The sequence below is a fragment of the Ictalurus punctatus genome, chromosome 3 (genome assembly GCF_001660625.3).
Source record: "Ictalurus punctatus breed USDA103 chromosome 3, Coco_2.0, whole genome shotgun sequence".
NCBI classification, from domain to species: domain Eukaryota; kingdom Metazoa; phylum Chordata; class Actinopteri; order Siluriformes; family Ictaluridae; genus Ictalurus; species Ictalurus punctatus.
This window is the reverse complement of record NC_030418.2, coordinates 19,414,124-19,426,295: the sequence shown is the minus strand read 5'-3', so window position 1 is coordinate 19,426,295 and position 12,172 is coordinate 19,414,124. Positions and strand designations below refer to the sequence as shown.

Genomic DNA, 12,172 nt, shown 5'->3' with positions numbered 1-12,172 from the left:
ATGACACAGTACACATATGTTTACTTAAGTAAAGTTTCTCCACTCCTAAAGCGCCATTATAGTTCTGGTTCAGAAGAGAAAATGGTTTAAACCCCTTTTTGCATATGTGAGATGTCAGAACATTCTGACATAACCTTTGCCACCATGGAATGTTAATAGATCTTTCGTTATATTTGCTTAGTTTTGTAAACACCTTTAGCATGTCCCATCTTCATTCCACCAGCTGCACAAATATGAATTGGTCGACCCAAAGGGAATATGTATTTCAATTCTTGTGCAAGCGCAGTGTCAATGGCTGAGGAGTCCTCGTCCAGCCAGAGGTTTACTTTCAATGTGTGTTCTCGGAAGCGCTTTCGAAAAAAGTTGGATGTTAATTTAGTATGCTTTTCAACAGAAAATTAAAGGGGTATTAGGAAAATAGAAAAGCATGTTTTTCTTGGATACAGACATGGCAGTTATAAATGACTAACAGAGATATATTTAGTTTTATGGAGAACAAATTTATTCATGGATATCTGTGCTATTTATATCAACATGTAACTCTTGATGTTGAATTCCCATGGAATCATTCACAAAGAACAGGAATTGCAGTGATAATGTATGTTTCAAACGAGACTATAGAGTGAAACAGGAAACCAAATGAATCACATTTAACACCTGAGCTTATTACATGAGTACAGAGCAACTCATCAGAGTTATAAAACATGGGTGAGTAAACAACGACCATTTTCCTGTTTTGTGTTTCCACCACAAGCCTTCTTCGTGCAAACATGAGTTTTCATGTCTAAACAACTGTTGTGGAATGTGAGGTTAAACAGACCTTTTATGTTGTCACTCACTTAGTTTATGGCTTTATGTCTCATGTAATGATCATAGCCTCTTCCCCTGCCACTTTCCCCCTTTCACCAGGAGTGCTTATCTCCTCACTGACCCATCATCAAGAGTCGTTTCTGAAGAGGCACACATAAACAAAGGGCTTCACAAACCGCAGATCTGTGGTCTGTCACCTGGTATCCCGCTTTATCTGAGATTGATCCTGGAAATAGGGCTTATGGTTGCTCAGCAGAGCCCACTGTCCAGTGCGAGAAAGCATACTGAGGTTTGTTTGCTCCCACAGCCACAGAACAGCAGGGAATCAGACAAGCAGATAGATGCAAACAGCTACACAAGTCCCAGGCTAGAAAACAGCTGCACAATAAAGAGCTCATTAATGCTGGGGATGGGACCATTTCACTCTTAAAAGAACATTACCAGCAGGGAATAAGGATTGAATCAACAACAGCATAAAAAATATGGACATTTTATCTAAGTACCAAATCACTTTTCCAAAGTATATAGATTTGGTTTACCACCATCAATCATCAAAAACATCCTCTTAAAACATTCATTTAAATTACAGTGCTTGGGAGATGTGCTATTGTCTCTGTAACAGAAAACTGGCATTGTTTAGTAAATATAACTTGCTCCAGATTCAAAAACGTTTGCCAAATCACGACTGCATTATTGAAAACAGCTCCTTCAGCATTGCATCCACACACCACACGTTGTGAGAACATGCTTACATAACGCAGTCCCTAACTACACTTAAATGTGTGCCACACACTGAGAGAGTAGGGAATTCTCCTTAACAAGTGGATCTGTACTGTGCCTGAATAAATGTGTGTCATTTAATACATACTTTACGTATGGTAACATTCTATTGATTGAAAATTATGTATCATTTATCTCATTACAGATAAAATTACAACAAAGGTTTCTATATTAGATTTATACATCTCTCTCATTACCGATTTTCTGATTTCAGGCATTTATCGAAGTCACTCCTGTCGCGGCTGAATCTAACACCTGGACTGAGGTCACTGAGAGACATTTCTTGTGCTTCCTGTGGCATTCTGTTACGTTTGTAGAAGCAATCCGAGGTGCTGGAGGTGATCCTCAGTACAGATGGTTTTAATACGATTCTCACAATGGCACTCCACAATATAAAGCGTTCTCCATCAACGCTGGCTGCTTGTGTTACAGATTACTGGCCAGTTAAAATGCTGCAATGACATTGCAGAGGCCACTTCCACCATCCGCAGCACAGCCTGTTGGTTCTCACCATGCTGTAATTCATACCACATGGAGCCACAGCCTGCCTGTGCTTGATAAAAGCTGAATTCTGTTTCATTTAGAGCATTGCCAAGCCGTTCTTTTTTGTTCCCCAGTAAATTGCATTGTGTCACTGGGCAGCCTGCAGTGGGGGAAGAAAAGCAGGAGTTCACTCAAGGCCTGTGACCCTCTGCAAACAGGTTTATTCCCCGTGTTGTGTTAATGGGATTCAAGTCAGAGAACAACAGCTGAAACCCAGGCTTTCACAGGCCTGTGCTTCAAAGACAGGCCCATTACTGAAAACAGCAGATTATTTTCCCAGCAGGCTTTCTGGACTATTATAATTTGTTTTAATGGGGCTGAATTTGAAATAAATGGCTTTTCCTTACATTTGTCTGAAATAAAAGCAGGAGAGTGAAAGAAAATGCCAAAAAGGAAGAAAGCCTTATTTTACATTCACTCACAGCGCCCCAAAAATGCACATCCAGCCCGCTGCTACAATGACAGCTTTTGTGTTGTAAGTCAGGGGTTAACAGAATTCTGTCAGTATCCGGAGACGACCCTTCTCCATCCACTGAAGTGGTCTCCAAGCATTTCATTCTTGTGTTCGTCTTTGAGGCCTAACAAGAAGGCCCCTTTTTGTGTGCAACAGGGCAACATCGACACTCTTTTGAACAAAACCTTGCCAGCCAGATGGATTTCCCCAGCTCTCTGAACATCCAAAGGCCATCATCTACTCTCTGTTTGTTATTTATCAGCATGGAAGCACTGGGAAAAGATGGGAATGATTTTGAGGAATAGACACTTGTTGTAAATTCCTCCCACAAAAAGTGCCTGCCCACAATATTGATTGATGTATTTACACTCTAACCATGCAAACCATATATTCTGTACTTCCCACAACAGTCTGCTTTTCTTTGTACTGCCTTGTCAGCGCTGCATAATTCAAGTTTGCATTGCAGTACCAGGTCAAGGATCTTCGTTGCTCTGGTCAGAGCTCTTGCTGTGTGAGAGGAGTGGGCACTGTCAACACCTTCTGGCTGCCAGTTGGCATCATCATCTTTTCAGGATATGGCTACATGACAAAATTTTTAAATTGCTCATAAAACGTACTTTGGCTTAGACACTATGGTCTTTCTTTTGGATTTGTTTTGAGTGATATACACTCTGAGATATTGTATACTGAACTCAGCAGATAATGAATAAAGTAATATTTGCAAAATAATGTAGGTGATTATGAAACATTTGATTAATAATGATTTTGAAAAACGTTGACTAAGATCTAACTATTATTTGAAATATTAAAATTTGTTTTCTTTCTTTTGCTTCCTGAAATAATAATTCAGACAAGATAACAATTATTGTTAAAATACATAATAAACTGAACTCATCAGGTAAAAAACAAATGAATATTAGCTAAACAATATGGATTATTAAACATTTGATGAATTGTACATATTTTACTGTATAACTCGGATTACGATATAAGGCTGAATTTAATGTAGAACTGTGTGTACTGAGGCTGTTGGTGGTTGGTGGTGCCTGGTTGTCTTGTCTGGTTGGTTTATGACCTCTGGATCGGAAATGTTGCCAGGTCTGGTCCCTGTGCCTGCGCAGCAGAGGGGCAAGTTGAAAAGTGCACATATTTAAGCCTCCCCCTCTCTTCTACAATAGCTACATCAAAGAGCACATGCAGGGATGCAAATTGGTGTTAAGTGGAGAACCTCCTGTGGATTCCTGCCCTCTCCATCATGATAAGAACATGAGGAAATCTGGATGGGATTTTATGGAGGCCACCACACAGGAGCAGGGGGCTTCAACCATACCAGATTGCTGATTCATGCTGAAGTGCATTCTCGCATACCTAACATGCACAGCTGCCTAAACATCAGAGTCGTGCCAGCTATATAGTCATACCACATCACCTGGACCTTGACAGCCAAACCGTTTTTCTTTCTCATCTGCCTCTACCAAATGGCCAATGTTATAACAGTGATATTATACAATGAGCAGTGATGGTTGTTTAAATGCAAATTACGTGAATATTGAAGTGAAGTGGCTTTTAAAAAGTAATAATTTTTTCCCTAATAAAATGATTTAAGAATGAATGTGGGTCATATAAACATTGTGATTAATTATCTAATACATACCGAAATATTGCAGACTAAAGGAATCTGTGTCACAGGAATGGAATGGTACTACACATGGTACTAATGGTACTAATGGTGATTTTGGAAACTTTATTTGTGGAATCATTTTCCAAACAAAATGAAATGTGATAGCTTTTGTTTTCTGTACTAATAATAATGATCTGCTGATAAATCATAGAATAACACATTGAGAAATGTGAATACATATGTGTATACACCATTGAGGCAATTACACGTTTTCTATCTCTCTCAGGATGTAAATGACATGGCTGATGAAATCTCATGCATTTTCCTAACCCACCCAGAATGGTGACTTAAAATAAAAAAAAGAAAAAAAAAGTGAAAAGTCATTGGAGTAATGCATTAAGGCAGCGGAGTTAATTGAGAACAGAGCATGGCCATGAGCGGCTAATCAAACACAGCTCTGGAAACACTGGAGACAACCTCCGTTTACCCTCATTCCTCTCTCCTTTCTTTGTCTCTATCTCTCTCTCTCACACACACTCTCTCTCGCAGTCTCTCTCTATGGAGTTGAGTCTGGATGGTCTGGCATTTGGTGAAGTAACCAGAGTGCTCGGCTCCACGGTAGAGGAATGAGCAGAGAAACTACCACAACTTTGCAACACTTCCATGTTTTTAAACGCAGAAGCCTGTTATGCATGCAAAATTAGGAACCACACAAAACTGGAGCAAAAACAATCAAGTCAAATTAAACAATGAAGCCATTTTGGGTAAACAGCGCTGCCCAAAATGACTGTTGGCATTGCCCAAAGTGCTCTATGACGCAGAGGCAAATTCAGAAAAATGGAGTGGTGTCCTGAGAAGTTCAAATCATTTTATAAAGCAGCCTGCTCCCAGCACACACTGAAGCAGAGTTCTATAAATTGTATATAAAAGCAACAACAGTTTGTCCAGTAACCAATTAAGAAATTTTCATTTAAAAAAATGGGGAAAATTTAATGCTTCTAGTTTGTAAATACAGCAAATTCATGCAAAAAATGGAAGAACTGAAGAAAATGGAAAAAAGCTGAGTGCTCTTATCTACTGTCTTGATGGACAGCTACTGCCTAGATACAGATGCACCTATAATACACTCATAAACTCTTTTATTCTTTATGATGATGCCAAATAGTGCTGTAAAGTGTTAACAGATGCCAGTTTATGGAGCACACAGCACTAAAGCCTGAGTGTCAGCTCTGAGAAAAAAAAGGTGTGATGGACAGCAACACACAACCCTGAAAAAGACTCTGTAATGTTCTCTGAGAGAAAAAGCTTTACCTATGCACTTTCACTGACACATGCAGAGCCCATCAACTGTGTCAACAAGGTCTGTCAGAGGGATCAGCCATGCTGCTTTACCTGTGATCTTAACCGAAATTAGTCTACGCTGATCTCAAAGCTCGAAGACTTTAATTACAGCTTTAATTACCCCCCCCCACACACACACATTTTAAGATAAAAATTTCCATTTTCCAATTAACTTTTTACAATTAAAATGCACGAAGGAGTAAAAACTGATAAAGCAAGTATTAATGAAACAAGCTGCTGTAATAAAACCAGCCAATAAAGCAGCATAAGAAGCTGTAAAAGCAAAGGCAAATAATGAAAAGAAATGTTCAACAATGTCTTTAAAGGCATTTGTAAAATGGATTTATATTGATATATATTAAGATAAAATCAATGTTTGACTTCCTCTAAATTACCGGGCTCTGATTTCCTTTGCCTGATCATAATTATCTACAGTAAAACGAAAGAAAAAGGATAAAAGACACATTTTCTCTAATGTTGTGCCAGATGAGGGAGTCCATTAACTGATTAAAGCAAATAAGAGTATTACACGTTTCCAGCAGGAAGCAACTCAAACCTGTGAGTCAAAGGGTTTTAAACGACAGCTGCTTGTGATTTTTTTTTTCCTTGGAGAATTAAATAGTCAGGATTGTTGTGTGCTCCTTATGATTCTGGAAGGCATGAGGAAAGCCACTTAACTGTTGGCCACCATTTTGTGACACCCAGTCTATATATGTTCCATACTTGTCCTGGCCATGCTTGACTGCTTTCCCTCTCAGAGCTCAGTGAATGACGTTCCACAAGCTTTCCTGCAATCTGACTAAACCAATCTCGCACCGGTGCTGTCCACAGTAATCCCAAACCGAAAGAGTTAATGGATAGTGTTAGGAGGAGGAATGCTGTGGTCTGATTTTATGCCTGATGCAGTCTGTTGTGGTATGGGTTTTAAATTTCTGCTACAAACTATAGTTTGAACATTGTCTGAACAGTTAAACTGTTTATGCTTCAGAAGCAAAATGTTTGTGTTTCTTGTCTGACCACTGTTTCTCTCTTTTTTAAATTTTTATGTTGAATAAAGAATGATCACAGCCCACAAGTATCCCACCTTCCCTCTCAAGCCCATCACTGCCTAGTTAAGAAATGAATATGACAAATGAATGAATCAGAATTGAATTCGTTGAACTCTTCATAGGTTATAATTTGTTAATATGATTAACATTTGTTCAGCACAACCTCTGCGGTGTTGAATTATTGATATCATTCTCACTGGCCTCAGGAAAGGAAGGAGGACGTTGTTCTCTTACAGCAGGATATAACCCGACTTAATGACTGGAGCTGACTGACATCCATTCCAATGAGCTGGTCAGTGTTTTCGGTAAGCCTTTAGGGACTGATACTACTGACTGATTTGTTCAAGCAAACATTTAGTCCTGTTTTACGCTCAGAAAAGGCACTCACAACACAGAACTCCTATACCATGTTGACTGCTACTTTCAACAGATCAGTCTACACTTAGCATGTTGTCATCACACCGATGTAAACACTGTTTATGTCAACACTCAATTTCTTTGATTTGAGCAACAAATACATCAAAGCCTATAGGAAATGAGCTTATCATTATCAGTTGACAGGGCACACACACAGAAAAACAGAATTCAATTACGTCCTGCACTATGATGTGTTTTCTAAGGAAAATAATGTTCAGAGTTTATTTGACAAGGAAATATATATATAGCTACTTTTAAAAAAAAAAAAAAAATCAGATTTCCTTTATGGATATAAATCACATTCATTTCATATGTGACTGTGAATGGTCATGTGAAAATGTGTAAACATGCTGTGCCTTGAAATTACACATGTGAACGTAATGTGTAATCATGTGAACACATGATATCATGCAAATAAGCTGATAAATAAAACCACATGTCTTACATGTGAAGAATTAAAATGTGAAAAAAAAAGACATAAAAATAAATAAATCATGGCAAAAATCTGACGTGAATCAGGTTTTTTTTTTTTTTTTTTTTTAAATCACATGCACTACATGAGGTCCCAAAAGACTCATACATAGGGGAAATTAACACTTTTTAGCAAAATGTCTTCCAAAATTTTTCATACTTATATATACACACTCTGTACTGTATTGTGCAAAAGTTTTAGGCACCCTATTTTTTTAGTACAAACTTTGTTACAGATTTTTTATTTTATGACTTCTACATTATCGAGTCAGTACAAAAACATTTTAGATTTCAAATTTTCCAGCACAAAGTTAAATGTTACAGAAAAATGTTTGTATGTCAGTAAAGAAAGCAGTATATTAAGTAAGAGACACTTTTCAGAAGAAAAAACCACAATGAAGGCTGCTGGATTTTGCTGCAAAAATAAGAAGCAAGTTTGACAGTCAAAATCTCCAGAAGAACCGTGGCTAGTTCTGCAAGATGCTCAAAAAAACTTACAGCTCATTTCCTTATAAAAATGCAGAAAGTGTACCTGAGACTACTAAATATTTTTTTAAAGAAAGGGTTGTCAAACTAAATAGTGACTTTGTTTCATTTATTATTGTTTATTACTGAAATGTAGAACAATTTTATTTATTTATTTTAGAAGGCATCTTTGCTGTACATCATTTATTTGCATGTGCCTAAGACTTTTGCACAGTACTGTATATATATATATATATATATATATATATATATATATATATATATATATATATATATATATATACACACACACACACACATATATGTTGCGGACCAGCTGAGAAGTGGACGTCAGGGAACATCATCTTACGAAGACAAAACTGACGCGGTGCTGGCAAACATAATCCTGTATATATGGGGACTTTTGCGATACCCTATATATGTGAAAAATGTGTAAACCCTAACGTGTGAAGTTATTTAAATAATGTATTATGTTGTGTAAATTCCACATGTGATTATTCACTTGCAAAGCTTTGTATATCTTTACTGTAAGGGTTCATGACTTACTTTGTGTTTTATGCTGAGACATGACATGAGTTAATTGTGACGTCCTCTTCCCAGCAAACACCAGTACATTTCAGGTCTTTCGGAATTTCCAGGAATTCTTATTTCACAACAGAGGTCGCTGGCCTATGATTTCAGAAGAAAGTCAGAAAGAAAAGCACATTAGCCCTCCAGCTTATTTGAAGAATGAGCTGTTCATAAAGTGAAAGTATAACATCTAAAGGAATTGGGAATTGAAGCAGCAACACATAACAAAACACAGTAATCATTTTTAACTCTTGGATTCCTGGATTCAGTAACCAACAGCATTTGGTTTCTATATGTAGATTTTACTTGTTGTCTGCACTCAATAAGAAGCTCAATCACTCTCTTCCCCCCATGCGTTACTGAAGTCAAGACCTTGTGCAACTGTGCATTGTCTTGTGCTTTCACTGCCTCAACCATGAAAGAACCCTTTTCCTCAATCAGTGAAGTGCTGTACCATCTGTTGATTAGCCCATCTGGTAACACATGTAGGAAAAGCTTGCGTTGGAGCAGAGGAAGTAAAGGAAGAAGCACAAAGGCGCAATTCTCGCCACTTCAGATCCACAATAAGCCAGCGGTAGTCATCCCCGCTGGGTCTGATACTTCAGTGCCGCCCTCTCCCCAGGGTGAACCTTACATGTGGGCCTTTATCTGAGCCCAGAAGACTTCCCTCTTATTATGTGTACCACCATTCAGATGCTACTGAACCACAGTGCCAAGCTGTGTCATGTGCTCGTCTAAACATTGTTCATATAGAGACTATAATTTTACATATACTTTTTTTTTTTTTTCTTTTTTTTTTTTAACAAAGAACTACTAAGAATATCCTTCAGTATGTAAGCAGGGCAAATAAATCTGAGCACATTATGATCAAATTGCTTAGTGAAGTCAAGGTTTGGAGTTACAATCCTTTCCAACGGTGTAGATTTATAAGTCAGACATATATTCGAGTGTGGTGTAACAGTTGTGAATGATTAAGGTGAACTGTAAATGTTTCGTCTCCCCTCTAGGTTAATGTATATGCAGAAGAGCGAAAGACGTCAGTGTCCTCGAGAGAAGTGCAACAAATCCTCAGAAGAATAACAGGTCTACTATATCAAACCTCCCATTGGTCTTTCTGCTAAAGCTTTGAAACACTGCCACGCAACAGTCAGAATGAAATGATAGATTAGCAACAGGCTAGTATTCACAAGTTCAGATAAATAAATTCACACAAAACAGAGTTAGGAATTCATTCGTGTCTGGTAAACATTGTACTCCAGTATAATAAGCTTCTTGTGTGTTCTACTATAAACTGTCTCCTAATTCAGGAGGTTATGTAACTACAGTTGGCACTGGGTCCAAAAAGTCTGGTGGTGGCATTATATACAGATCTCAATGTCAATTGTGCAATGTTCAAGACTAACACTTCTTACTTTGTTGCTGTATAAACGGGATGCAGATCCTGCTGACGTTTTTTTTAACGTCACTGAAACGCCTGAGAGAAAGCGATCAGAATATGAAACGCTTAAAAAGAGCAGTTACTGACAACGAAGAACACCATGTTTCTTTTTTTTGCACTGTACCATGAATACAGTAGACTTGTTAAGACAGAACACTGATAACAGATTCCAAATTGTTGTGCCAAAATAGCTTGCATAACCTAATTTGCATAGCAAAATTTTATCAGTGCTTAGGGAAATCCAATTATCCATCCATCCATACATCTTCTATACTGCTTATCCTTTTCAGAGTCACGGGGAACCTGGAGCATATCCCCGGGAGCATCGGGCGCAAGGCGGGGTACACCCTGGACAGGGTGCCAATCCATTGCAGGACACAATCACACACACATTCACACACCCATTCATACACTACGGACACTTTAGACATGCCAATCAGCCTACCATGCATGTCTTTAGACTGAGGGAGGAAACCGCAGTACCCGGAGGAAACCCCCGCAGCACGGGGAGAACATGTAAACTCCGCACACAGAGCAGCGGTGGGAATCAAACCCCCAACCTTGGAGGTGTGAGGCGAACGTGCTAACCACTAACGTGCTAACGTGCGCCCGATCCAAATAATATTTAAAAAAAAAAAATCTTCATGCACGTATACATCAATTTGAAATTCAATAATTTAATAGTGAAAAAAGTATTATAGTAGTGTAGACATTAAAGTAACACACTCGTAACACTGGCTTCAATCTGCAAACAAAAATAACAGACCCTATCATACTTCACCTTTTTATCTGACAAAAGATATGAGATTAGATAAAATTCTTCACACATTCATTTGCAATTCTATGTGATGTGCCAAGGTATCCCATATGGTGGCTTTAAAATGATTCAAACTTAAAACTTAACCTTAATAAATATGATCATGTAACCACTTTTTAGAGAAATTCTGGAGATCTGGTTGATGTATAGTTTATGACCTCAACATCTTTCCTAACATCTGATATATGAAACAGAAGAAACCAGGAAATATTCCTTACTGGGTCAGTCCTCATCTAAGACAAAATACCTCTTTATATTCACCATTAAAAAATAAGAACAAAGCAAAAGAAAAGAGTCCTTACCCTTTCTGAGAACTGCGCCGTCTCCCACATGACAGAAACATTTTCACACAGAGTAACTGAGTAACTCAGTCAGGCTCTCACATCATCTGCCATTCATGGTGACCACAATAGTTTCATACACAATCTGATGACATTCCAGACTGAACATATGGACCCTCTACTCTGTATTTAATCCCTACAAGGTGGTGTGAGACAGCACTGCTGAAATCTTACAGAAATGTTTCACATGAATAATTGCATGATTCACAAAAGAAATATACACATGGGTTTTAGACACTGTTATGTTTCACACATTTTTCAAATGTCGTGTATGTTTTTATTTGTTTAATATATATATATATATATATATATATATATATATATATATATATATATATATATATATATATATATATATATATATATTTTACCACATGGTGCATTCATTTTCACGTTACCTTTTCACATGTATTGCACATGGTTTCTTTATTCACAATTTCTTTTATGAGTCATTTTTTAATGTGATTTTACATGATTCATTTATGTTCACATAATCAGCCACCCCCCCATACACACACACATGATTTTTTCACAGTATACTTTATTTTCACATTTTTCATATGTGGGGTGTGTGGTTTCAATTTTTCGAAGGTGATTCTTTTGCATGTTTGATCACATTTTTCACACGATGTCACATATTCTCTTGAATTCACATGCATAGTCATGCATAGTGAAATGCACCTTCACAGGTGTTTCACATGTGAAAAACGTATGATCACATGAATTTGTATGTGATTTTTCCGTAAGGGTTGTCTCCTTTCAGCACACATACAGCCTGAATTAGCTATATCAATCTAACAGTGAGAACCAAGGCCGACTTTAACTAAGTCAAGTTTCTGACTTCAGGCCAGTAGATATAAGATGCACACTGATTTACAAAAATGGGACTCAGGGTGAGCTCAGTCTAAGATATGAAACTTATCAGGGATGTTAAGGTGGAAAGAAAGTGTTCTATTTGTCCTAGTAATCAAAGCCCGCTTTGATCTGTGTCACATACGATGCCTTCTGGCAAAGTGACGTGGCCATTCTCTCAT

At 37.7% G+C, this 12,172-nt stretch overlaps 1 protein-coding gene across 1 annotated transcript in view; it reads right to left on the bottom strand.

The window, feature by feature from the left end:
- tmem72 (transmembrane protein 72) overlaps positions 1-11,178 on the bottom strand; it is a 46,176-nt gene extending 34,998 nt beyond the window's left edge. Inside the window, exons 1-2 of the mRNA XM_017463224.3 lie at positions 11,100-11,178; positions 8,519-8,641 (exon numbers count right to left, since the gene is read on the bottom strand). Coding sequence (XP_017318713.1) covers positions 8,519-8,540 — 22 coding nt within the window. The 5' untranslated portion in view covers positions 8,541-8,641; positions 11,100-11,178. The remainder of the gene's footprint in view (positions 1-8,518; positions 8,642-11,099) is intronic.
- Between the last annotated feature and the right edge of the window lie 994 nt (positions 11,179-12,172).